The sequence below is a fragment of the Crinia signifera genome, chromosome 6, assembly GCF_055691185.1.
Source record: "Crinia signifera chromosome 6, ASM5569118v1, whole genome shotgun sequence".
Taxonomy (NCBI): Eukaryota; Metazoa; Chordata; class Amphibia; order Anura; family Myobatrachidae; genus Crinia; species Crinia signifera.
Genome location: NC_139222.1, coordinates 258,812,225 through 258,838,884, shown reverse-complemented (window position 1 = coordinate 258,838,884; position 26,660 = coordinate 258,812,225). Strand labels below are relative to the sequence as shown.

The 26,660-nt window shown below is 48.3% G+C and overlaps 1 protein-coding gene across 1 annotated transcript in view; it reads right to left on the bottom strand.

The window, feature by feature from the left end:
- CPXM2 (carboxypeptidase X, M14 family member 2) overlaps positions 1-26,660 on the bottom strand; it is a 108,789-nt gene that overhangs the window by 52,980 nt on the left and 29,149 nt on the right. Inside the window, exon 5 of the mRNA XM_083149428.1 lies at positions 26,215-26,354. Coding sequence (XP_083005554.1) covers positions 26,215-26,354 — 140 coding nt within the window. The remainder of the gene's footprint in view (positions 1-26,214; positions 26,355-26,660) is intronic.

Below are 26,660 nucleotides of genomic sequence, written 5' to 3'. Positions count from 1 at the left end.
GAAAACATGACTGAAAACCGCACCCTATTCCATCTCGCCCCCTATATAGAGATTGAGTGAAATTTATACAATCGGTAGCGGCATGGCTGGGTGTAGGGCCCCCATACATTAGGCCGACTTGTCCTCAGGACAAGTCGGACCCAATTCTCCTGTGAGCTGCCCGGGAGCTCCCCGGGAGGCTCACATACAATTTGGCACTTGATGAGCCAAATTTGACGTGATAAATCTCTTGCGATTTATCACATGTCGGGGAGAAGGGGGTGGGCGGTGAGGTGCAGGGGGGCGGCGGTGATCCTCATCAGGGGGGAGCAGTGGGGCGGGCAGCAGGTCCCTGAGCGCTTGGCTGGCGGCGCCGGCGAGTGCTGACCTGGCCGGGGCGGTGTGATGATCACAGTCTCTCTCTCATTCAGCAGCGATGCGGGAGCAGCGGGACGGGACGCGCAGTGGCGGGTATTAGATTTTTTGGTACTTATGTAGTATCTGGGCTGCCGATTTTGTGATTGTATGCCTTACCTTAAGGCATACAATCAGATGCGATGCGATTTTGCATAGGATTCAATGTTAAGAAGGTCCTGTTCATTTCCCCACTATCCAAGTGGGCATAGAGTTGATTTTATATAGTGTGGCGAGCGCAGCGAGCCACCGAGCCCGAAGCGTGGCGAGCGAAGCGAGCCCCGTGAGGGGACGCATATTTCTTAAAAAGTATTCTGTGTCCCCTCGCGGGGCTCGCTACGCTCGCCACGCTTCGGGCTCGCTACGCTCGCCACGCTTCGGGCTCGGTGGCTCTCTACGCTCGCCACAGGTTTATATCCAACTCCATGCCCACTTGGATAGTGGGGAAAGGAAAAGGACCCCTTTTTCCCATTGAATTCTATGTTAAAATGGACTCAGACCATTTTAACATTGAATCCTATGGAAAAATCTTGACCATCACATCGCATACGATTTGGTCGCATGCGATGCGATGCGATGCGATCCGATCCGATTTCTAAATCGGACGCCCAGATACTACATAAGTACCGATTTTTTAAAAAACCTGTCAAATTACTGGCCGTTCTCTGATTGGCTGAGAGCTCTCAGCTAATCAGAGACTGGCCAGTCATTTGACAGGTATTTTAAAAATCTAATACCCGCCACTGGGCGTCCCACAGCGCTGCTGAATGAGAGAGAGACTGTGATCATCACACCGCCCCGGCCAGGTCAGCACTCGCCGGCGCCGCCAGCCAAGCGCTCAGGGACCCGCTGCCCGCCCCACTGCTCCCCCGGTTGTCTGCATGCATATGCCTGTCAGGTGGGCATACAGGGAGGTCGGACGTGATCGTACATGCTGACCGTCCGACCTCCCTGATCCGGTCCGATGCGCATGGGACCGCGCATCGGATCGGATCAGATATCACACACCCGCGATTTTGGGACGATTTCACCCGGTTATCGGCCCAAAGTGCCGAAATCGGATGAAATCGTCCCAAAATCGCATATTGTATCATACCTCCCAACTGTCACGATTCCGTCGGGACAGTCCCGATTTTCGGGTCCTGTCCCGACGTCCCACCCGCGGCAGGCATTGTCCCGCTGCGGGGGGGTGGCAGTTGGGAGACCCCCCAATGTAGTAGAATAGACGCTGTGCGCATGCGCACAGCGTCTATTCTCGTATGAAAATGAGGTTGCGGCTAATTAGCATAAGCCGCGCCCTCATTTGCATACGCCACGCCCCCTTTTCGGGCGCTCGCCGCGCGAGTGTCCCTATTTCTTCACATGAAAAGTTGGGAGGTATGTTGTATGGGGGCCTTAGCAGCTATCTTTAGGATATCGCAGGGTCTCTAGGAGCTAAATTGAACACGTCCGTGTTCCTCTGTGGCACTCTAATACAGGCCCTTATTCTAATCGGCTCGGTACGGCCCGCGTGCGGCCGTACCGCCGATGTTTTTGTTCTGCACATGCGCAGAGTTCATTCTGCGCATGTGCAGCCCCCTTCGCCGCAGACGGATTTCGTCCGCCGCAAAGGGGGCGTATAGGGGCGTGAGGGGCTTCAGCCCCTCATTTCCCTATGTGTACGCCCCGCGTTTCATGGGCGTTCCCATGCAAACGCGGGGCGTATGCATGGTAATGAGGGCATGACGCCCTCATTACCATGACATGGGGGCGGAAAGCTGACGTCGCCGGATGTCAGCTTTCAGCCCCCTTTCAAGCTCCCACACGGACGATTGTCCGTGTGGTCTGAGCTTGCGGGAGCTGCCGCGGCGTGCGGGCCTGCCTTCGATGGTCGTCGACCATCGAAGGCAGGGGGCAGCTCCCACCATGGTGGAGGCGTAGCCTCCACCATTTTTGTGCGGATCGCCAGCCGTCCGTGTATGGACGGCCGTGGCGATCCGTCGGGTGGGCGGCCCTTGGTTTGTGCGGTCGGAGCCCCGTGTGCGGCTCTGACCGCACCAACCAGAATAAGGGCCACAGTGACAAGATGGCTCTGAAAGACCAAACGGCAGCCATCTTAGGAAAGGACAAATTTCTCTGTAAAGGAGCACCTGGCGTGGAGACTGAGCAGTATCCTCCATATTTCCACATCTCCAGAATTTTTTTACAGGGCCTTACATGGTAGACAAAATAAATGCAGATGTACAAGCAAAGGTACAGGAGAAACACTGGGGTAAATGTGCTAAGATGGGAGTTCTATTGAAGTGTTGCCTGTGGCAAGCCATCAGATTCTATTATTTTCTAGACGGTGCTAAACAAATAAGAACTAGAATCTGATTGGTTGCTCCATCTTACCTCACAGGCTCCTGCTTGTGAGAAAGATAAGAAAGAGCGGGACAGAAGCCATAGTGCATCATTGTATAGGCACAAGAAGGGTGGGTTATAAGAGAGATGTTTTTTTTTAAGGGGAAATATAAAGCAATTGATCAGGTGTGGTAAGGGTATTCCTAGGCTGGAGGCAGGACAAGTCTTGTGGACAGGAGTGAGAGGAGATTACAAGAGATGAGACACAAATTAGAGGCACATTTGATAGGAAATCCAGGGTCATATGTATCAAACTTCAAAAAGTGATAAAATGGAGAGTGATAAACAACCAGCCAATCAGCTTCTACCTGTCCTGTTACAGGTTGGATTTGAAAAATGACAGGTACAGTAGGAGCTGATTGGCTGGTTGTTTATCCCTCTCCATTTATCATTTTTTGAAGCTTGGTGCATCTGGCCTAAAGGAGAGCATTTTGGAGAACATTTTTTAGGGGTGACATTGATTAGGGAATTCTAGATTAGATTCATGACAGTTGTATTGTATATGATGAGCTAGTGTAGGGATTTACAGAGTAGGAGATGACTGCGGGGGATACGGTCATTGGGCCTACAACAACTAGGTTGACAAGCATTGGGTCTACACAAGCATTAGGTGGACTTGGGCTAAGTCGACAGTCAAAAGGTCGACATGGAGGTTTTTCACTGTTTTTTTGAGCCGACATGTGCCGACAGGCGGGATTTCATACCCTACCATCCGATCGGGCGGCATGGAGGGAGAATATAATAGTGTGCCAAGTGCAGCGAGCCTTGCAAGGGGGCACGGTACACTGAAACGTTGTTCATGTCGACTTACGTCAAAATTCGGGACAGAAACTAAATGTGAAAAACTCATGTCAACCTTTCGACTGTTGACCTTCCCATTGTCAACCAAATGCTCGTGTCGACCATCTGACCATGTCGACTATAGCCATGTCGACCTATTTTAGCCCTGTCAAACTTTAGTGGATGATCTAATGTACAGATGGAGCCAGACTCTCCCTTGCTGGCAAGCGCTGGCGGAGGGCGGGCCAGCGGACGTAGACGCGCGAGCATCCCACGCGCTTGCACGTCCATAGTAGAGAATGGGGTGCACGCTCTGTCTACCAGCCAGCGGTATCGCGGGTTGGCAGACTGCGTAATGGCAGCTACTCAGATGAGAGCCCCTCCATCTGTATGTTGACCTTAATAAAAGGGTCAACCCTATGACCCATACCCAGACTGAAGGATGGGAGACAGTAAATCCATACTTGCCTACTTTTGAAAACTAGTTTCAAGGAGATTATAGTTGGTAATAGAATTTAGCACGGTATCCCATTGAGGGGGCGTGTCATGCTCCTCACAAAGGGCGTGTCTACTTCCATATATGGAGAGATTGTGAAAAGAGATTGTGAACGTGGCACCTAGAAGCGTGGGTGTGTACTGCTACATCTGAGAGGAATATTGTTAAATGACTTAGATCCAAATGTAGATGATCCCCAAAGCAGTTAGTAAGAGATACTATACTTGGTAAAGTGCTGGGAAATGGTGCTGATGATTCAATGTAAATGTATCTGTCTCTATAACTATGGTGTAACAGTGTAATGTGGTCTAGGTGACATGAGGGAGATTACTAGACTAATGAGGGAGAGAGGGAGATTGCTGCTATTTCAGTCAGTCTCCTTCAGAATGCAGGAGGGGAGGTAACTATGATGTAACAGTGTAATGTGGTCTAGGTGACATGAGGGAGATTACTAGACTAATGAGGGAGAGAGGGAGATTGCTGCTATTTCAGGCAGTCTCCTTCAGAATGCAGGAGGGGAGTTAATTATGATGTAACAGTGTAATGTAGTCTAGGTGAAATTAGGGAGATTGCTAGACTAATGAGGGAGAGAGGGAGATTGCTTCTATTTCAGGGAGTCTCCTGCAGAATGCAGGAGGGGAGGTAACTATGATGTAACAATGTAATGTGGGCGAGGTGACATGAGGGAGATTGCTAGACTAATCAGGGAGAGAGGGAGATTGCTGTTATTTCAGGGAGTCTCCTGCAGAATGCAGGAGGGTAGGCAGCTATGAGTAAATCACATCCTGGCATACAGCAGAAATGTCATAGATATATTTTTCCAAATTCTGGAAGCTTTGCCCATAATCTCTTATAATCTGATACAGGATAAGCCTTTTTAATAAGATGTAATAGCGGCCTATAAACCCCCTGAAGGACGCCATGCAGGTAATCACCCGCTACAGAAGCGGCAATGGCTGCATGTGGAATCTCACTCTGCAAGTTACTGGGGAAGCTTTTCCTTATTGCTGAAAGATGAGCAGGAAACGACTCCATCCTTCCAGATAGTTCCCAGCTACTGTGAGCGTCTGCTGTGTGTTTTCTCATTTGTATGTCACATCTCCATTCTGTTGTACAGAAACAGCCAGTGCCTTGTAAATAGAACAAGAGAGAGACGGAACCTCCCCCGCGACACCTGCTCTTACCCATGCACCGCTCATGCCCTTATTCTGATTGATGCGGACTTTACCGCGTTCTTACGGATAGCGTCTTTACGGCGTCTGCGCATGCGTGGAGAACGCTACGCGCATGTGCCACGCCTTGACTCGGTACCAGTTCGGACAAAGCCCGTCCAAAACTGGTCACCGCAATCAGTCGGGAAATAGGGGCGTATTATGGGCGTCATGCGGAATGACACATGGGCGTAGTTTCAAAGTGGGCAAAACGGGGCGGAAACATGGGCGGACACGGGGGAGTACACTTATGTTGGGGGGCGTACATTCGGAAACCACTCCGAATGCACGCGAGCAAAAAGGGCTGAAATGTGCGGTGTCCACAAGTGTACTATTGCTTTGCGGACACCACTCGTTCATGCGGTAGGCGAACGTACGCCTAATGACTACAACCATTAACACCTGAACCCAATACAATCTACTCCTTTACTCATTACTCACTAATAGGACGCTTGTCAGTGCTTTAATTGAAACCATTGCTGCTTCAAGGAAACCTTACTCATCAGCCACATATGCTGTACTTCTCAGACACTTAAAAACTGCTAACAATTGACATGACAGAATATTAATACTAGCAATACACATGTGTATTCGACATGTACTCATGAAACCACACATTTTGGGTAAAGTAAACACATTTATTTATATTCATGTCACAGTCAATGCCACTGTCATGCAATGACCATAAAATTAAACATCACAACTATAAACAACATGGCAGGAATGCAGCAAAATAAATAATAATAAAACAAAAATATAATAGCACACAGATGGACTCCAGCACCTCCTATGTGCCACTGCACATGTAGCCAGTGGGAAATGAGGAGGCTGCTGGCCCTTCGACAGCAGGGCAAGCTGCACCTGACCATTCGACAGCAGGGCACCCTACACCTGGCCCTTCTGCAGCAGGCCAACCTGCAGCTGGCTCATATGCACCATCAGCAGACTCATTTGGAACACAACCGGGGACTTCACCAGATAGTACCATGGCCATCACTTCAAGTACAGCTGACAGTAATGCCAGGCACAAGAGGGCAACAGGGGAACCACAAAGGACATATGAAGCAAGGGCTCATCTGGTTCCCCTCAGCACGTGATTGGACACAAGAAGCTGACACACACAGCACAATGGAAGATTTGGGAACACATAACGGTAGAGATTAATGCGGCCACAAGTTCATTTCCGACCACGTTTGGCCTTGGTAGGCTCCTTGGCCTGTGCAGCAGCTCTTCGGGGACGCCCAGATGCTGGGGCAGGTGGAGCAGATGATGTGGAGGGGTTGGCTGGTCTACCCCTCCTGCCAGCAGGGAGTGTTTCCGCTGGTAATGCACCAGAAACGGATGACATTAGGACCCTGTTGCTGGTAACCAGCTCCACCATAAGCTCATTATGGTGGAGGAGGAGATCATTTTGGCGGGTGGCTTGCTCGGCCAGCACCTGAGCACTTGCAGCCATGGCCTGATGTGACTCAGCCATGGCCTGCATGCTCCCAGCGATGGACTGCTGGGTGCTGACCAAGCTCGCCAGGATCTCCTCGGTCCTACGCATCCGTTCTGATGCCAAATCTCCCTGCTGGTTGATGTCCACAAGCACCTGGGCCAAGGCGACCAAATCGGCTTGGCCCGATGCCTGCTGCTGCACAGGCCTACCTCTGGGGCCAGGTGGCACGGACTCCTCCACCTCCTGAGCAGAGTCCTCACCAAGCGGTGGGGTGTCTGTGGGAAAAGATAAACACAATTAGGAGACATTCTACGATAATTACTTGCACAAGTTTATGGCATGACCAATATTTACCTTCCAGAAAAGACGCAAACACTTCAGCTGGGGCCTCGCTATCCATCGTGCTCACCCCCCTGATCTCCTCAACTGAGATACAGCTCTCCGCCATCTCCTCCAGGGGGGTGAGCTCTAGCCCTGATGGCATGGGGCCGGCCCCAGATGTCTGGCTGTGGTCCCACCGCTTGGTCATCTTCCTCTTCAGGTTGGTTTTGAAGTCCTGCCACCTGCAATGTAAGTTGACATATTAATACATGTCACTCCCAATGTTAGCTGTTGCAGCCATTGCTATGTGCTACATCTTACAACATGTGATTAATGTCCCATATATAATATTACATGCAACTATGATATCAACCGTTACAATACACATTCACAATCACCCTACTCTGACTCTCAAGGAAATAACATGGCAATAATGTATGTGTATCGTAACAACCTCATGTGCCATTTGCAAAATGCATATAAGCATCCATTAAATCATTACTTGGCTATTACTGGGCACATGTATGACAAAACAACTTGCCTCTTCTTCACATGGTCCGTCTCACGAACTTGTGGCGCAACTGCATTAATCTCTGCCGTTATCTGTTCCCAAATCTTCCATCGGCGTGTGTGTGTCAGCTTCTCGGATGGGCACTCTATCCAATCACGTGCTCGGGGAACCAGGATGGCCAGCTCCTGTGCTTCATATGCCTTGTTTTTTTTGGTGGTTCGGCTGTTGCACTGGCTCGCCCCTTGCTACGTCCCTGGCCACGCCCCCTGGCACCAGTCGCTGCACTTGAAGTGCTGGCCATGGTACTACCTTGTGAAGTCCCCTGTTGTGTTCCAAACAAATCTGCTGATGGTGCAGATGAGCCAGCTGCAGGTTGGGCTGCTGCAGAAGGGCCAGGTGTTGGTTGCTCTGCTGTCGAATGGTCATGTGCAGCTTGGCCTGCTGTAGAAGGGCCAGCAGCCTCCTCATTACCCACTGCCTGCATGTGCAGTGGCACATAGGTGGTGCTGGAGTCCAGCTGGGCAAAAAGTTGCTGGAGCTCTGGGTCTAACTCTGGTTGGGAGCCAGACATGTTAGCAACAACATTGTCACCCTGTAATACACCTTTTTATACTGTTTGAGTATCCTGTTTGGCGGACATCAGCGGCAGCTGCGTTCCGTGCGTGAGCGTACGTCGCTGTTCTTTCGCGCCGCATACGGTGGCGGAAATTCCATTGTGGAAAACCTGGCGAAAGTTCTAAATGAAATACTGGTCACCAATTATAACATTGCATAGAATCTTCGGATACACCTGGGACTATTGCACAATACACATGCTATTTGCTAGCATTACATGACATTTGATTCATGACTACTGGCGTATGATGGCGTTTGATTGCAAGCTAAAAGTAGCCCATTCCCTTAGAGAATCCACGCCACAAGTCAGCCAATACTCATCTCTACTGTTATAGACAACACATGTGAGAGCCCTATAAATAGTGAGTTGCTGGTAGAATCAGTTGTCTCCAGATCACGACTTGTCAGGGTCTAAGGTAAGCTCTTCCATGCTCCTTGTAGATATGATATCCATTCACTATGTAAGTGTATGAAGGTATGCACCATTGCCTCACTGCCTACAGATTGTTGGGCCAGCAAAGTGTGTGTATCATTATTGCAACATGTCACATGTTCAATATTTCACTCACAGGTCTTAAACCTGTGTGGGTTCATCTATTGCAGGACAACATGTCACAGCAATAGATGAAATGTCTCATAGTACATGAAGTTGGCAAAAAATGCTGACACCTTTATCTGTGTGTTTTGGACGGTGTGTATTGAGTTCATATTATTGTGTCATCATTAGAGAGTCAAATGGATCTGCGTGATTACACGGGGCGGCCATCAATTGTACGTATAGAAGGCTACAAATCAGTTTGTAGTGGGATATGGCCATTATGTGCATAGGTGCATCAGTATTTATGTTCATTTCTTTATAGGTTGCAGAAGCTATTCTGCGCTACATGGAGAGGAGGCTAAGGGCACTTGCGGCTCTCCCCACTCGTCGCCCAAGGAGGCCAGGACGTGCTAGAATCTATCGCACACGGGTGACTCTGTTTGCTATGCCCGATGATGAGGTACTTACTAGGTACCGGTTACCCCCAAATGTAATTCTGGATCTGCTCAACCTAATTCAGAGCGATTTGGAACCTCTACACGGGATCACGACAGCAATTCCGCCTCACACACAGCTGCTGGCGGTGTTGCATTTCTGCGCCTCAGAATCGTTCCAACAAGTAGTGGCAGTACTTGCTGGAATATCTCAGCCGGCCTTCTGCCGAATCCTGAGGCGTGTGACGTCGGCCATGTTCAGGCGCAAGGGGCACTTCATGGCCATGACATTTGCCCCCGAGACCCTGGGCAGAAGCCAGCACGCCTTCCAACAAATTGCTGGCTTCCCTAATGTGATAGGGGCTGTGGATGGCACCCATGTACCATTTGTGCCTCCATCTCGAAGTGAGAAGATATATAGGAACCGCAAATTGTTCCACTCACTGAACGTGATGGTGGTATGTGGCCCATCCATGGAAATTCTCGCCTTCAACTCGAAGTTTCCCGGAAGTGCCCATGACTCGCATGTCATCCGACAAACCGGGATATGGCAAAGACTACAAGAGCTGGAAGGCCGTGATGCGTGGGTTCTGGGTGACTCCGGTTACCCATGTACGCCCTGGCTACTTACGCCGTACAGCTACCCAGCACCGGGCCCACAGGAGGCATTCAATGTGGCGCATGTTGCCACCAGGCAAGTGGTGGAGCGCTCAATTGGCCTTTTAAAAGGTCGATTTAGAGTGCTCCACCGCACTGGTGGTGACTTGCAATATGCGCCTGAAATGGTGTCGAGGATCGTGGGCCTGTGTGTATTTTTGCATAACATTGCTGTGCGGCGTGAGATACCCTTTGAGGAGTGGGAGGTACCATCTGAGCCGCAAGATCCGCCCATGCGCCCATCCCGCGCCCCTGAATGCCGGAGGGGATACCAGCTGCGGGACTCTGTGGCGCAAAGATATTTCAGGTACATGTTATTGAGTTGACATAACACACCCATTTTAGTCACAATCACCCCTTCAAATAAGTCCAGTGTGTTAGTTGTCAGTGTTACAAACCGACCATTAGCCAGCCTGCCCTCCTAATGCCAAAGAAATAGGAGATATTTAGCATATGTGTTTGGTTTTGGGGGAAGTTCAATATAGGTGGGAATTATTATACCTTGGACAAGGCATCTAATGTGTTTGTTATATCTTCATTATTGTAGTTGATACTATCCCTGATGACTGGTGAGTACATTGATTTATTCTATAATGTGTAGGGGATTATTTCCTGTGTTGATGTATGATTTGTTTGCATATATATATATATATATATATATGATGTTGGAATTTATGCACATGTTTCAACATTTCAAGGAGCATGCAGCCAGGCAGCCAGGCAGGCAGGCAGGCAGGCAGGCAGGCAGGCAGGCAGGGCTGCTGTATAATGCTGGTTTCCGGATACCTGCAAGTGTGTGTATGTGTCTTTTACACATAAATGTACGCATACACATATATGCATAGAGTAAGTAATGCTAACTACAGCTATGCGTTGCTAAGCTATAGCACGCGTTGCTTGGCGGAGCGCGGGCTCATTGGATTTGCTAAGTGCATACACACTGTGTTTTATATATATCAGATTTGTTCATTCCCATACATCAACACTACGGTTTTGAAGGCATGCGAATTTGTCACCATTTGTGTTGGCGCAGAGACGCTGTTAATGTAAAAATGAACAATAAAGTTATTAACACAAATAACTGTGATCAACCAATGCCACCACCTGATTGGTTGATATATGCCATTGTCAACATGGCGGAGACACGGAGGGCAGAACCCTTCACGCATGAGGAGCTGCGAGTTCTTGTCTCCGTCATGGAGACAAGGCTGGGCCGTGCGGGGCCCTTCATAACCAACCGCCATAAGCGGAGGGCTTACGCTGCGGCAGGGCGCCGGATTTACGCCCGCACTCGGGTGCGTAGGTCCCTCGGGCAGCTGGAGAGGCGGTGGTCCGACCTCCGCAGGCGCCAGCCCCAGCTGCTGACACAACTAAGGGGCGAAATTGCGGAATGTGAGTATTTTAGCTATGAAATTTCGCACTTACAACATAGCATATATAAGCAATAAAATGTGTCTCATGATAAGTGGGTGTCCATGGGTTTAAAAGTCCATAGACTGTTATGTGTGCTTCTTCCTGGTTAACATGCAGTCATGAGGCTTTTATATGTAATGCCATAGCATTGAGGATTCTGATGCATACAATGTGCCCGATCTAATATGTGTTACACATTGATAAATGCCTGGGTTGTAATGTGGGAACAAATTACTAACCATCACATAATAATTTGAATGACACACTTTGGAGTCCATTAACAGTAAGGAGCTACTTTCCTGCATCGTTTGCCATCATTATCACCCTTCCATGTATGTCTTGTTTTGGATTAATAAATGTGCCCCAATGAGCCAACATTGACCATGATGTTTTTTTCTACCACACAGCACGAGCCCGAGCCCGACAGGCCCGTGAACAGGCGGAGGCAGGCCTGGCCCAGGACGAGGGCCAACACCCCGAGGAGGAGGTGCCGGCAAGGGTGGAGGAGGAGGAAGTTGGCCAGGAGCAAATGGTGGAGGAGGAGGTGGAGGAGGAGTTTGTGGCGGAGGAGGAGGAGTTTGTGGCGGAGGAGGAGGTGTTGGTGGCGGAGGAGGAGGAGGAGGAGGAGGAGGTGGTGGTGGTGGTGGAGGAGGAGTTGGAGGAGGAGGTGGAGGAGGAGGTGGAGGAGGAGGAGGTGGAGGAGGTGGAGGAGGAGGTGGAGGAGGAGTTGCAGGAGGAGGATGTTGTGCCCGAGGAGATGGCAGAGGAGGGGGCTGAGGAGGCCACAGTTGCCCCGGACACCTCCAATTCAGAGGGGGAGGAGGCGTGCCAGGCACCGGAGTCGGCGCAGATCGGTATGTTGACATAATGCATAATTCATGAAGTAGTTGTACTGGTATTTGTTTTTTAGCACTGTTGATTACAAATTTTGGGCCCATACTAATCATATAGACCCCAAAGTGGGTAGCTACAGATACAGGTACGGGTTAGATGGGGTGTCCAAGGCATACCTTTCATCCAGGACACCTCTGAATTACACAGGTTTGTGGGATGGGTTGGAGGTCCATTTTGACTGCCACATAACCGTTGTAGTTAAACTGGATCCTGGAGTAAAGGGATGAGTGGATCATTTGTGGCTTAAATTCACCTGCTGCAAGCGTTGATTATGACCCATCAAATAGTGGAATCTATATTGTTGGTGAATGTTATTTATAAACTCTAGGATGTATGCTATAAATGGAGTATGGCCCGGCCTACCTTGGAATGGAGTCAGAAGTTGCCAGTGTCCCAGGAGCCTCCTCTACCTAAACACCCCCTGTACTTCAGTTTTTTTTTTGCCCGTCACAGAATTGTAGGTTGGTTTAGACAGAATTATGAATTTGAGGATGTGTACTGTGCATTCCTTACATTTGCATAACTCCCATGCCACGAACCATCACTGAACTTATAGACTGAGCAGATTGTGACAAGTTCTTATTGACGGAGCCCATGACCTGCTTGTCATTGGTTAGTCATGGGTGGGTTGTGACTGAGAAGAAACAATATGACTGTTATGTCTTCTGCAGAGTAAAGTGTATAGGCCACAAAATACAGTATGTAGTAAATAACTTAGCATGTATGTATATATGTGTCATATCTATTTATCTATGTGTGTCTCTATCTCTCTACATCATGGGTCCTCAAAGTGCGGCCCTCCAGATGTTGTGAAACTACAAATGCCGCCATGCCTTGCCACAGTTTTAACACTTCCTTATAGCAAAACTGTGGCAAGGCATGCTGGGATTTGTAGTTTCCCAACATCTGGAGGGCCGCAGTTTGAGGACCCATGCTCTACATAGATATATATATATATATATATACACACATGTCACCTAGCATTTGTGCAATTTATGTCGCAGTATGTGAAATGTATGCAAGAATAACATGACTAATTGTTGCCCCTTTGACATGCCCACAGATGACACCACACCGGCAGATGAGGGTGTGCATGGGGCCCTCCGGCGACTGGAGCACCAGCTGCAGCTGGCGCAAGCACACCTGCAGGACCTGAAGGACCTGCTTCTTTAATTTCTTATTTACTTTTTTATATTTATGTTAATTGGGTCGTTAATAAAATTCTTTATGCAAGTTCACAGTTGTTGGTTTTATTTGCACTTTAAATAGTATATGTGTAGATTGTTTATAATCTTTTACACAGGGTGTAATACAAAGCATTGCACTTACATTGCTGTAAGGGTTAATGTGTGCAATGCATGTGTTAGGCATGCTTGTAAGGATATATTGGAATCTAATTGATTACAATTCCAAATAAGCAGTTTTTTATGAGGATAGGTAATTGAATAAGTGGGTCATGTGATGTCTTGCAGAAGATACTTCATAGTGGGTTGTTTGGCGTAAATACTCCGCTTACGTGCGGTAGCACCGCTTGGCTCCCGGTCGGATGCGGTATTCCCGAGCATACTCTGTAATACTCTGTAATACCGTGCCGAATCGGAGTGTTTCTCCCGCACACGCATGGTTTGTATGTCGTCCGTAAACACGCCCTGTTCTTAAAGAGTGAGTCCGTCCGAATGCGGAGGACACGTGGGCGTTTCTACGGACGATGGCCGCATGCGGCAAAACACCGTGGCGTGCGGACCGCTCCGTAAGAATGCGGGAATTTCCGCACAGATCAGAATAAGGGCCATTATCCAGAGAACGGGAACATTATTAAAGCATGAGCCACCGGGATAGTCACAGCAGGACCGAGCAGAGTTAATGCTGGGACAGTCATCATCCGTTCCCTTGACTGATAGGATTGGCTTCATTATTAAGTAAATGAGCAGAGTGATGGAGCCATCTAGTAATGATGCGCTAGGACATTGTAAGCCGAGCGATACATCACTATTAAATATTTAGCAACTTTATAAAGAATTTGTGCAAAGAATACAGGTGCTGCTTTCCAGAGTAGCTGGATAGAATATGGTTACTACGGGCAACATACCATTATGGAAGTGATTCAGAGGCAGATGCAGTTGTGGTAGCGGCTGTGTCTTTGGATCAGTCAATACTGCCCTGTTATGGTAATACCGTGACCAACCGGCATCCTACTGAGACACCCACCACGCGTGGCGCGCTTACGCCGATTTGCATACCTTTCAACTATTACATATTGTAAAGCCTAAGGCTCAATCATCCTGAAAAATGATTCGGTCCCAGTGGGCATGGTCTCCGACATATGGGGCATGGCCTAGCTCCGGAACCCCCGTTTTTGATCATTTTGGGGGCGCGCCTATCGCTCCGAAGCAGCTGGGCAGACCCCAGCTTCCTCCCCGCCCTGTAGAGATGCCATGCACATGACACTGTGACCCGCGGGAGGGAGGTACGTAAAAAATCACACCATCTGCCAGATCACTGAACATTGCACCTGCCTATGGCGGCACCAAATGTCCAACTGACCATGGCCATTGCTGTCAGTGCAGCTACACCTTTAAACACAGTCACTGGCACCAACTCCCACAGCTACTACCCAGAAACAAAATTATATGGATCTCCAGGCAAATGTAATCAGCATCTCTGTGTTATGTGCTCTGACAGCCACTAGATGGCGACCAACTGAGAAATGGAAGTGTTGGTCTGTTCGGACATGCCCCTGCCGCCAGCACTAACAATACTGTTATATTGTTCCATCAGTTAAACCAGCTGGTAACTAGTATTATAACTATATTCTTTTATACATATAAACACTGGCAGCAATAATACGAGTGTGGTATTGAAACGGTCCGATGGTGTCTAGTTTGACCCTAAAATGTTGACAAACAGGAGGTCGACATGGACAGAAAATTAGCACAAGCAAAATGTTAACACGAAATTCATGTTTTTAAAACACTCTATCCCCTACTAGTGGGATCCCCAAATTCGAATACTACCACAATAGTGTTGTAGCGCCCAAATGAAACAATTGTCCTTATTGTCTTTCACACCTTACATAAATATCAAGAAAGAATTTTTAACATGTATGAAACATTTATTAAAATCCATAAAAAAGACTTTCACATTGATTCTTGATTTTTGGAGTTTTCTTAAACCTTGTTACAGATATGAATCCGACGCGTTTCGTCTCAACATGACTTCATCAGGGGTATGATTTTTAAACAAATCTCATATGTCCTTTGCACAGCGCCGTGCTGCCCCAACCTATGACCTCCTCCTCCCTGCACTGAAAATACTCTTCCGGGTGCAGGGAGGAGGACGAGAGCCCGCCCGCAGCAGCACAGTGTAAGCCGGGTAAGCCGCCGAGACCACCGCAAAGGACAGCTCTTAACGCAAGAGCTGGCCTCTGCCATAATTATTGCATATGTTAGAGTACATGCGATAATTATGTCAGCGGTACCCGGCGATGTGTGGCGGAAGCGGGGCGCGGATGTTAGAGCATCCCGCCCCTAGTCCTCACCCTACGCTATCATTGGCTTCAGTGTGCTCCCACTCAGTCTGCAACTCTTATTCTCACTGAGGGCCAAATGTACTAAGCTTCAAAATGGTGATAAAGTAGCAGCCAATCAGCTCCTAACTACCACATTACAGGCTTTGTTTGAAAAATGACATTGTTTGGTGGTTTATTCCTCTCCACTGTATCACTTTTTGAATCTTAGTACATATCTGGCCCATATTGTATTTGTGTCATCAATGGTTACCATACCTCTGAACCTATGCCTGGCGGAACCTCCACGCAAGCCCCAAATTTTCAGGTGCGGCCCAGCAGCCAGGGGGCGTGACCTACAAATTGTGTCACTCCCACCAGGCCACACCACCAGTTTTGCCACTGTTGGGGCATGGCCAGTGCTCTGTGAGAGGTGATGTTGCCCATAGCAACCTTTAATATTCTGTCTATTATTTTCTAGGGTGCACTGACAAATTATAAACAGAATCTTATTGGTTGCTATGGACAACATCATTTTTTAGAAGGTTTCGTAAATTTACCCCTCAGAGTCATCCTTCATTTTATGACAGTTAGACTCAGGGGCCCCCCCAAGATTCTGGAGCCCCTAGGCAGATGTTCAAAAGCCCTCCAAAATAATGGCTTAGTCCCTACCTGCAACTACCTCCAATCTCTGTCTTCACAGCTCTCTCTCCCTCTCTCCATATCCAGAAAGTTTGAAACAGATCATTTTGTTTTCACTTTCTGTTAAGGAGTAATTTGATCCGTTAAGTGGCCTCTAGTGGTCACTGGTGGTACTTCACCTCAGAGGAGAGGAGTGTTTAGCCGTTTGTATCCAGTTGTGCTCATAAATTTACATACCCTAGCAGAATTTGTGATTTTCTGGCCATTTGTCAGAGAATATGAGTGATAACTCACAAACTTTTCTTTCACTCATGGTTAGTGGTTGGGTGAAGCCATTTATTGTCAAACTACTGTTTTTACTCTATTTAGATCATAATGACAACAGAAAATACCCAAATGACCCTGATCAAAAGTTTACATACCCTGGAGATTTTAGCTTGACACAAACGGGTTTGAATGGCTACTAAAGGTAACCATCCTCACCTGTGATCTGTTTGCTGGTAATCAGTGTGTGTGTGTGTAAAAGGTCAGTGAGTTTCTGGTCATGGGGAAAGCAAAATAATTATCATGCAATAAGTGGGAAAAGGGGGAATTGGGAATGTGGTTGACCGCACTAGTTTAGATATACTGAGTTTTTTTTTTCTCTTCTCTATGTCCTCTCTTGAACATAGAAACATATATTAAGAAAGCAAAATAATTGTCAAAGGATCTGCAGGAAAAGGTAATTGAACTGTATAAAACACTAAACTGATATAAAAAGATATCCAAGCAATCGAGAATGCCAATCAGCAGTGCTCAAACTCTAATTAAGAAGTGGAAAATGAGGGATTCTGAGGAAACCAAATCACGTTCAGGTAGACCAACAAAAATTTCAGCCACAACTGCCAGGAAAATTGTTCGGGATGCAAAGAAAAATCCACAAATAACTTCAGCTGAAATACAGGACTCTCGGATAAAAAGTGGTGTGGTTGTTTCAAGATGCACAATAAGGAGGCATTTGGAGAAAAATGGGCTGCATGGTTGAGTCGCCAGAAGAAAGCCATTACTAAGCAAATGCCACAAAGCATCCCCTTACAATACTCCAAACAGCACAGAGACAAGCCTCAAAACTTCTGGAACAAAGTCATTTGGAGTGATGAGACTAAAATGTTACTTTTTGGCCACAACCATAAAGATTACATTTGGAGAGGAGTCAACAAGGCCTATGATGAAAGGTACACCATTCCTACTGTGAAACATGGAGGTGGATCGCTGATGTTTTGGGGATGTGTGAGCTACAAAGGCACTGGAAACTTGGTCAAAATTGATGGCAAGATGAATGCAGCATGTTATCAGAAAATCCTGGAGGAAAATTTGCACTCATCAGCCCGGAAGCTGCGCATGAGACTTACTTGGATGTTCCGACATGACAATGATCCAAAACACAAGGCCAAGTCGACCTGTCATTGGCTACAGCAGAATAAAGTGAAGGTTCTGGAGTGGCCATCTCAGTCTCCTGACCTCAATATTATTGAGCCACTCTGGGGAGATCTCAAACGTGCAGTTCATGCAAGACAGCCCAAGAATTTACAGGAACTGGAGGCTTTTTGCCAAGAAGAATGGGCAGCTTTACCATCGGAGAAAATAAAGTGCCTCATCCACAACTACCTCAAAAGACTTCAAGCTTGCATTGATGTTAAAAGGGGCAATACACGGTATTATGAACTGGGTTATATAAACTTTTGATCAGGGTCATTTGGGTAGTTTCTGTTGTCATTATGATTTTTAAAGAGTAAACGCAGTTATTTGACAATAAATGGCTTCACCCAACCACTAACCATGAGGGAAAGAAAAGTGTGTGAGCTATCATTCACATTCTCTGACAAATGGCCAGAAAATCAAAAATTCTGCTAGGGTATATAAACTTATGAGCACAACTGTATATAGATAGGCTGCTGCTTACTTAAGACAATAGGCATCTGCTTTCTTAAGCCTCTTTGGAATGGATCCTGGACAGGTTCCTCTTCCACCTACCCGTTACCCCATAACTGCCATGTGCACTTTATAATATAATTTCACTTTGGAAACAAGTCAAAAATGAACTTCTGCTTTCTAAAACTATATTATAATCTTCTTACAGGGAGAATGCAGTATATTCCCAGTGATAACAGCCAGTCTGCTCACTGAGAACTTAATCCAAAGACAAGTATAACTTGTTATCTACCGCAAAAATACCTAGATGTGTGAAGGGAATGACAAGGTGTGAAAGCCTGAGCTCAGGGAACAGATGCGATCTGTTTTTAATAACCAATGTATGCTAATCTATGCCCGCTTGTTTCCTTTATCCACGTATGTGACGAGCAACACTGTGAAACATAATGTTGGATAAATAATACATAATATTCAGAAGAAAATACACAAATATTGTTTTCCTATAACTGACCCTCCAACACGATCTATGGTGTCCAGAACAGAATCTGCTACTGAGCTGCCAACTTATTCTCTGATTACAGTGAACTGAGCTTAATGAGCTGGTGAGAGAGTTGATTTTTAGTTAAAGATCAGTCAGTTACATGTCTGATATTAGGGGCTTGATTCAGTAATGATAAACTGCTGGTAGCATGCAATACTTAGTAATGCAAATGCGGGAGGAGGTGCATACCACCCTCTGCCTGCATACCACCTCCTGCATCCATACCAGCCCTTCCTGCATACCACCCCCTGCAGGGGCTGGCTGGCAACTTTCAGCCCAGGGGGCCAACACCAGTAAATGGCCCGGCGACCCCCCGCCCAAGATGGTGGGAAAGTCTCCCGAATCACTGCTCCAGCATTCCCCCCTTCTCCGCTGCATGAAATCCCGAATTTTGTGGGTCCGCGGGGAGGACAAGGGGCTAAAATTATGCAAATCGCTACTTCACCTACTGCCACACAGCACCCCCTTAATCCCCTCAGTGTCCCCACTACACAGTGTTTTCCCAACCCATTCAATGTGTACACTTAAAGCATCCTCCCTGCACTCTCCCTGGGCCTCCAATATTCAACCCCCAGCGCACACAAATTTATTTACCGGTCCTTTTCCCTAGTGAAGTGTGCAGGCGGACAGCATGCTCTGCTCTCAGCTTCTAAGCGTCACTCACTTTACAGTGCAGATCGCCGGACAGGAAGTGTCCTCTGTGCCTGCAGCCTGTCTCCCTCCCTGTGAGCAGTGTGACCTTTGAACCCCCTTGTTCCCGGTCCTGGCAGATTGCGCAGGAGACAGACAGCAGAGCTCAGCTGTCAGGAGGAGCGCAGGCTTTACCAGCAGTATCTGACAGCCTCCTGACTAGCTGCTGCTGCTCCCGGAGGCTCTCAGGGCTAGCACCGGCATTCTATACCCGGGAGCCACAAGCTGAGCTCTGCTGTCCATCTTCTGCATGCCCCGGTCGCCAGACACACAAAGCCTGGCCCAGGACACAGCAATACATACCGGCCCGGGGGGCATGTGGCACCCTGCCCCCCGGCCCAGCGTGCCACTGACCCCCTGCCTGAATACCACCCCTGGGCCTGCATACCACCCCATGGCCTGCATACCACCCCCTGCCTCCATACCAGCCCCTGCATCCATACCAGCCCCTTCCTGCATACCACCCCCTGCCTGAATACCACCCCTGGGCCTGCATACCACCCCATGGCCTGCATACCACCCCCTGCCTCCATACCAGCCCCTGCCTCCATACCAACCCTGCCTCCATAACACCCCCTTCCGGCATACAACCACCAGCCTGCATACCACCCCCATCCTACATACCACCCTTTGCCTGCATACCACCTCCTGCATCCATACCAGCCCCTTCCTACATACCAGCCCCTGCCTGCATACCACCCCCTTCTGGCATACCACCCCCTTCTGGCATACCAGCCCCTGCCTGCATATCACCCCCTGCCTGCATACAAGTCCTTTCCTGCATACCAGCCCCTGCCTGCATACCAGTCCCTTCCTGCATATCGCTCCCTGCCTGCATACCAGTCCCTTCCTGCATATCACTCCCTGCCTGCATACCAGTCCCTTCCTGCATATCACTCCCTGCCTGCATACCAGTCCCTTCCTGCATACCACCCCCTGCCTCCATACAGTCCCTTCCTGCATACCACCCCTGCCTGCATACCAGCCCCTTTCAGCATACCACCGCCTGCCTGCATACCAGTTCCTGCCTCCATACCACCCCCTGCCTGCATATCAGTCCCTTCCAGCATACCACCCCCTGCCTGCATACCAGTCCCTTCCAGCATACCACCCCCTGCCTGCATACCAGTCCCTTCCAGCATACCACCGCCTGCCTGCATACCAGTCCCTTCCAGCATACCACCCCCTGCCTGCATACCAGTCCCTTCCAGCATACCACCCCCTGCCTGCATATCAGTCCCTTCCAGCATACCACCCCCTGCCTGCATACCAGTACCTTCCAGCATACCACCCCCTGCCTGCATACCAGTCCCTTCCAGCATACCACCGCCTGCCTGCATACCAGTCCCTTCCAGCATACCACCCCCTGCCTGCATTTGCGATCATATCAAACTGCGATGCGTTCTTAGTCTAGGAGGAACACCATGACCATCACTTGTGGTGTCTCTCTGTGACTGCCCAGCTTGTGTGGCAAAGGAAACTGCACCGCGCAGAGCTGTCCTTGACCTGGTCACTCTCGGTAAATGGGGGTGACATACCCCAGTTTCGAGAAACGCCCCCACTCCCTGTGAACACTGCTGCCTGTCAATCAGACACAGGACATTGCAGTTTTTCAAAGCGATCACAGGATCCGTCCTGCACATGCGCAGTTCTCCCACCATCAGGAACTGCGTCCGATCCCAGCTGAACTGAGCCCTAAATAGGCCTCAACAGTGATACATTATTGTAAGACAATCGCAATATCTGGGGTGTAGAGCATGACCAACATATACCATAGTTGCCGAGTTTCTGGAGGGGCAGCTAAGTGAGCAATGCAGGGGGCGTGAGTGTATCCAGGGGTGAAAGGAAGCAGCTGGACCTCAGTGACCTGGATGTGTAAAACTGTACACATACCCCCACCCTAAACTTAGTACCCTACCCTCACCTTTAAGTAATCTTATGAGCCTTCGGGAGAGTCAACCAAGATTCAGCAGCCTCCCGGACGTAGGCAAGTACAGTCCTGGTGTAACCCCAACTGATTACACTGTGCACAGGGTTATACTGTAATTAACAAACATGGGCACATAAGAAATGCACCTGCTGTATGACTGCAATGCATGGAATCCACATACATGTTACATGTTGCATGTCTGCAGCCGTTCCAGTTCAGCCTCGAACATTTGTGTCTTGTCTGATTACATCCCTGTGTCAACAGGCAGTAGGGGTGAGACATGATGACACAAACCACCGACACCAAGTCATGTGCAGGATGCAGGAGACTGTTCCTACAAAATTTCAGGAGGACTTCCCAAAATATTTGTGTCTTTCGGACAATCGGGGAGAATAGGCAAGTATGATCTCATTGACCCTCCTAAGCCTCCATAGTACGTCTTCTGGTTATTGTTAATCATATGTACCAATAGCACAGAGTTTGATGGACTTGTACCAATTGGGTATCCTGAAAGGGGTAGGGCTTCAACAAAAAGTGGGTGTGATTGTGCCGATTGAGGTTAATTTGGAGCCAATTCTGGGCATTCCCATATGGTAATAGGCAGATGAGGCGGGTGCAGGGAGCGGGCAGCTGACATCCGGCACCTGCGTCATATGCCCATTACCATGAGAACCAGTGACGTAACAATAGCCCCGCAGCCCCTGCGGTAGCGGGGAGGCGCTGTGTAAGTGCGGGCGCCCCGGGGGCTGTGGGGCTATTGTAATGCGCTGCCACAGACCCGCAGATTTACCTGTATTCGCTGCGGTGGTCCCGGCTCCTCTCCTAGCTTCATTCTGATGCTATGGAGACGGACCATCATAAAATGACCGCCCCCATATAGCAGAATGTTCTATTGATGGTCCATTTTTCATAGCATCAGAATGAAGCCAGGAGGGGAGCCGGGACCACCGCAGCGCATACAGGTAAATCTGCAGGGGATGGGGGGGGGCATGGGCAGTCGGGGGGCGCTGCTTTATTTTGGGGGGGGGGGGGGGGGGGCGATTAAATTATAGTTACGCCACTGATGAGAACGGCCATGGGAATGCCCATGAAACACTGGGAGTTCCCATATGGTAATGGGCCAGCCGATGCCCCACACCAACACCCCTCCCCCGCCCTCCAGCTGCAAAGATGGGTGCGTGCACATGGTGAACAGTTTGTTCGCCATGGATGCACGCACTCGGCGTAAGCACATGAGCAGAAATGCGTATGCACATACGCAAAACATTGCGCTCGCATGCAAATTCACATGCAAGCTTATCAACCAGAATACCCCCCTAAATGTACTTTGTGTGGTGACACAGACAGCAAAGGGACACATAAGTGTGATATATTGCCCGGTTGCCTGTGTCTGTGCACCACCGCTGCAGCCACCGGGTTTTGTGTCATAGAGATCATTTGGCCTAGAGCAATTAGCAGTATACACAGTCAGCAAAGCTACGCAAGATTATATTGTGAATCCAGAAACCGGTCGCAATATGTGTTTCCTATTACCCACTTCCTACACAGGCATTTACTACTGAAAACTAAAGTTACATAAACCTTGAATAAAGGAAACTTTTATTGCACCCAAAACATTGGCCGTGGAGTCTGGTTGTAAATCACGGCGTAGCACTTCCTAAAACCATGTGCGATGTAATCCATACGCCAAATGGGAAAAGACTGGGGACAGTTAGCAATCCTTGCAAGTCTGGAAGGTTGTGATAGTACTTAGGGGGTAATTCAGACCTGATCACACGACTACCAATTAGTAGGCCGAGCGATTATCGATAGACTGCACAGGCGTCCAGCACATTGTCAAAGTAGGCACTGTACTCTTCAAAACAGTTCACCAATATACTCTGCTTACCAACTAGGACATTATGGATGGAACCCAATGCTTATATATACCAGTACTGTAACAGACATTAATGCACCCCGCTCCACCCCATCTGCCCCTGCACTCCCCACCTCTTTACATGTGATGTCATGAAGAGGGGTCGGTACCAGGAAGCTAGTAGTCAAGCAGATCTGAATTCTGCAGGAGGCCCCAACCAACATCTCAGCCTTGTTCAGTGTTTCCCAAGCATGTTCCTCCAATGCACCCTAATAGCCCAGATTTTAAGGATAACTATGCTTGGGCACAGGTGACTTACTTAGTACTTCCATTACTTAGATTTAACCATCTGAGCTCAAGCATGCAAAACCTAGTTGCCAAGGTTCCTTAAGGACTGAAATTGGTAAATCACGTCCTAGAATGTACATATTAAACCAGATTCTGTCACTGCTGAGGTAGTTCCTGGTGGCCATGGTAGAGCACGATAAGGAACATGTACAGTTCCACATATCAGTAGTACTCTACACCCGGTCCTCATGGGCTTTCCCATCTCATCATCAGTGTGCTGAAGTAGACACTTAAGGGTATACTTACTAAAGTGCAGGTTTATAGAAGTGGAGTTGTTGGCCATAGCAACAGCTAGAATGTGATTGTTTGCAATGGGCACATCTTCACTTCTATCAACCCGCAATTTAGTAAATATACCCCATATGCTGGGTACACACCAGAACGATGCAGATCTTGAGCGGGTCATAAGACGATCGCACGACCCACTCACGATCTGTGGAGCTCACGACCTTCTCACGATCTGCATACGATCCGATCCCGATCAGTACCCAGTTGAATGGTCTTTTTCAGATCCTACCTGCTGCAAGTAGGATCTGAAAAATGACCTAACGACCCACAGGACCACGCATTGGATCGGAAATGGCCAAAAACATGCCCAATTTACATACAATCGGTCAAGATTGTATCTAAATCAGGTCGTTTTGGCCTAAATCGTTCTGGAGTGTACCCTACATAAGTCAGGGTTGCCTACTTTGGGGCTACCCTCTCCGGGGGAGGTCAGCCAGCTCCAGGACATAGGGGGCGGCGGCAGTCATGCTGCAAAATAGGGCGGGGCCACCTATGTGAGGGGGCATGGCCATCGTGCCCATGCCCCTCACTGTGTAATGCCAATATCACAGTTCACATCATCTGGTCCCCACGGATTCCCCACCGAGGAGGGATTGCGGGAAGCTGCCACCATTGCGGGGGACTTGACCACCTTTCTGGAGGTCCAAGAGAAGGACCCAATTTTTGGGAGCATAGGCAACCCTGCCCTTAAGTATATTCACAACATGGTAGGTGGTTAATGTAATAGCCAGTGGGTTTCAGGCACCGAAGGAATGTCAGCAATATAGGTTCTGGATTTAAAGAAGAAGTTCTCTAAAACGCCTTAATGTGTTGCCTTAATAAAATCCACTTTGAACTCACCGTATATATCCCTTCCCTGTTTGTGTCTGAGGTATGACATTTCTTTTGTTGTATTATGGGTTTTTTTTCCCAGAGAAACAAGCATCAGGTAACCCCCCCCCCACCACACTTAAAAATTAATGCATTTGCACCCAGACTTTATCAGGTATTCCTCTGCTAAGTCATTACACTGTGCAGTTATTTATTTTCTCCACTGTATTTCATTCCTCCGCATTACTATGGTAACTTCCCTTATGTGACTGATCATGTGTTTTTGCTCTTTTAATCTCACAGTCTTCTGTCTTCTGTTTCTGTCGTACTGTGGTGGGTTTCCATTTGCAGCCCATCAAAGTGGATTTAATTGCCTTATTTATAATTGTGAGAAACTACACTCCTCCGCGTTGTGATTTCTGCTCACCACTTCAAAGCCTGCGCTGGTTTACTCGTATGCTTTGATGTCCTGCGGTATTTCAGGCAATCTGATAAAACGATTTAGCAATGAAAACTGTGATCTGAGGTATTTCAGTGGCCCATGTCTACTTACAGAGGATTCCAGATGACAGGTCAACAGATCGACTCCCTATTGTCGACATACATTCAGTGGACAGGCAAAAGGTCGACTTGGTCAATAGGTTGACGTGTAAAATGTCGACAGTGCTTAGGGTGACCAACTCATCCCTTTAATCCGGGACACGTATTAATTACACAGGTTCTGTGGCTGGCTTTCACCTGGTTTTATACTGCCACACCTCAAGACTCCATTTCACCTGGTTTTAAACTGCCACAGGACCTGTGTAATTAATATGTGTCCCGGATTAAAGGGATGAGTTGGTCACCCTAACAGTGCTCAATGTTAACAGGTTCAAATGGTCAACATGTCAACTGTCAACACACATATGGTCAATGCGCGTTTTGGGGGTGGGGGGGTGGGGTTTAACTATTTCCTGGTTTACCATTCACGTGAACTATGGGAATAATAATCTGCCTGAAGCGTGGTGAGCAGGACCAGCCCACAAGGGTACACATTTCCTCTAAAATGGTTTACAGTACATGTGGTTAAGCAAAGATGATGCAAAAAAGTGTGTTCTTTCTTGCATCGGTCATCCCCATGTTAAACTTCTGCTTTTGCATCGACCAAGTTGTTAATCAAGTGATGGGTGCCGCTCTCTGTGTCTTTCTACTGCACTGTGGCCCTGGTGCAGTAAAGTGATGTCACTTTACAGCAGGTAGGTTCACAGGAGAGGGAGAAGGAAGAGCTGCAGGAGCGACTGCGCGGGGGTTGGTGAGTATAAATCAGTGGATGGTGGTCATGGTGCGTGGCGTGGGGGTCATCATAACGGGGAGGAGTGGCAGCGGTAACGCATGCGCAGTACAGCATTGGGTTATATTTCATGCAATATACTGTATGCAATTATCACATTGTAAGTTTGGCTGATAATATCACCTCCAGATGCGGATGGTGATAAATGGGCCCCTACAACAGTTAATTCTGTACATTTTAAACACAATTCTAAATATATATTAATTATCCCTGTGACTGAACTACTAATGGACTGTAGACTAGTCCACTATGCACAGTACCAACAATGAGATACTCACAGCCAGAGAGAGTTCCGGCCCTGGGTGATGACGCCGGTGAACTTGGTAAGTCTTCTGGCATCTATCTCCAACCACTGCTGCAGATCATTTCTCCCGGCACACCAAGCCCCATCGTAGAGGTCATTCTCGTTTACCCCCGCCTGCATGGAACCAAATACACCTTAGGACAATAACATTTCACAACATAAGCTGTCCTGCTCAATGCAAAACCACACACACTGCACCCATGTTTTATTACTTACCTTTCTGGAGTCCCACATCGGGACTGTGGCTGCAGGGCATTCGCAGTAGTCAAATTAGTCTCTGGAACATGAGGGCAGCATGTTTCCAGAGACCTGTGCATGCATTGTAGACTCTGGAACAGTGACTCAATGCCAGAGCCTACTGCACCATGCAGTGGCAGATTCAGGGGGGTCCCCCGAGCACGTGCCCCCCATCATTTCTGA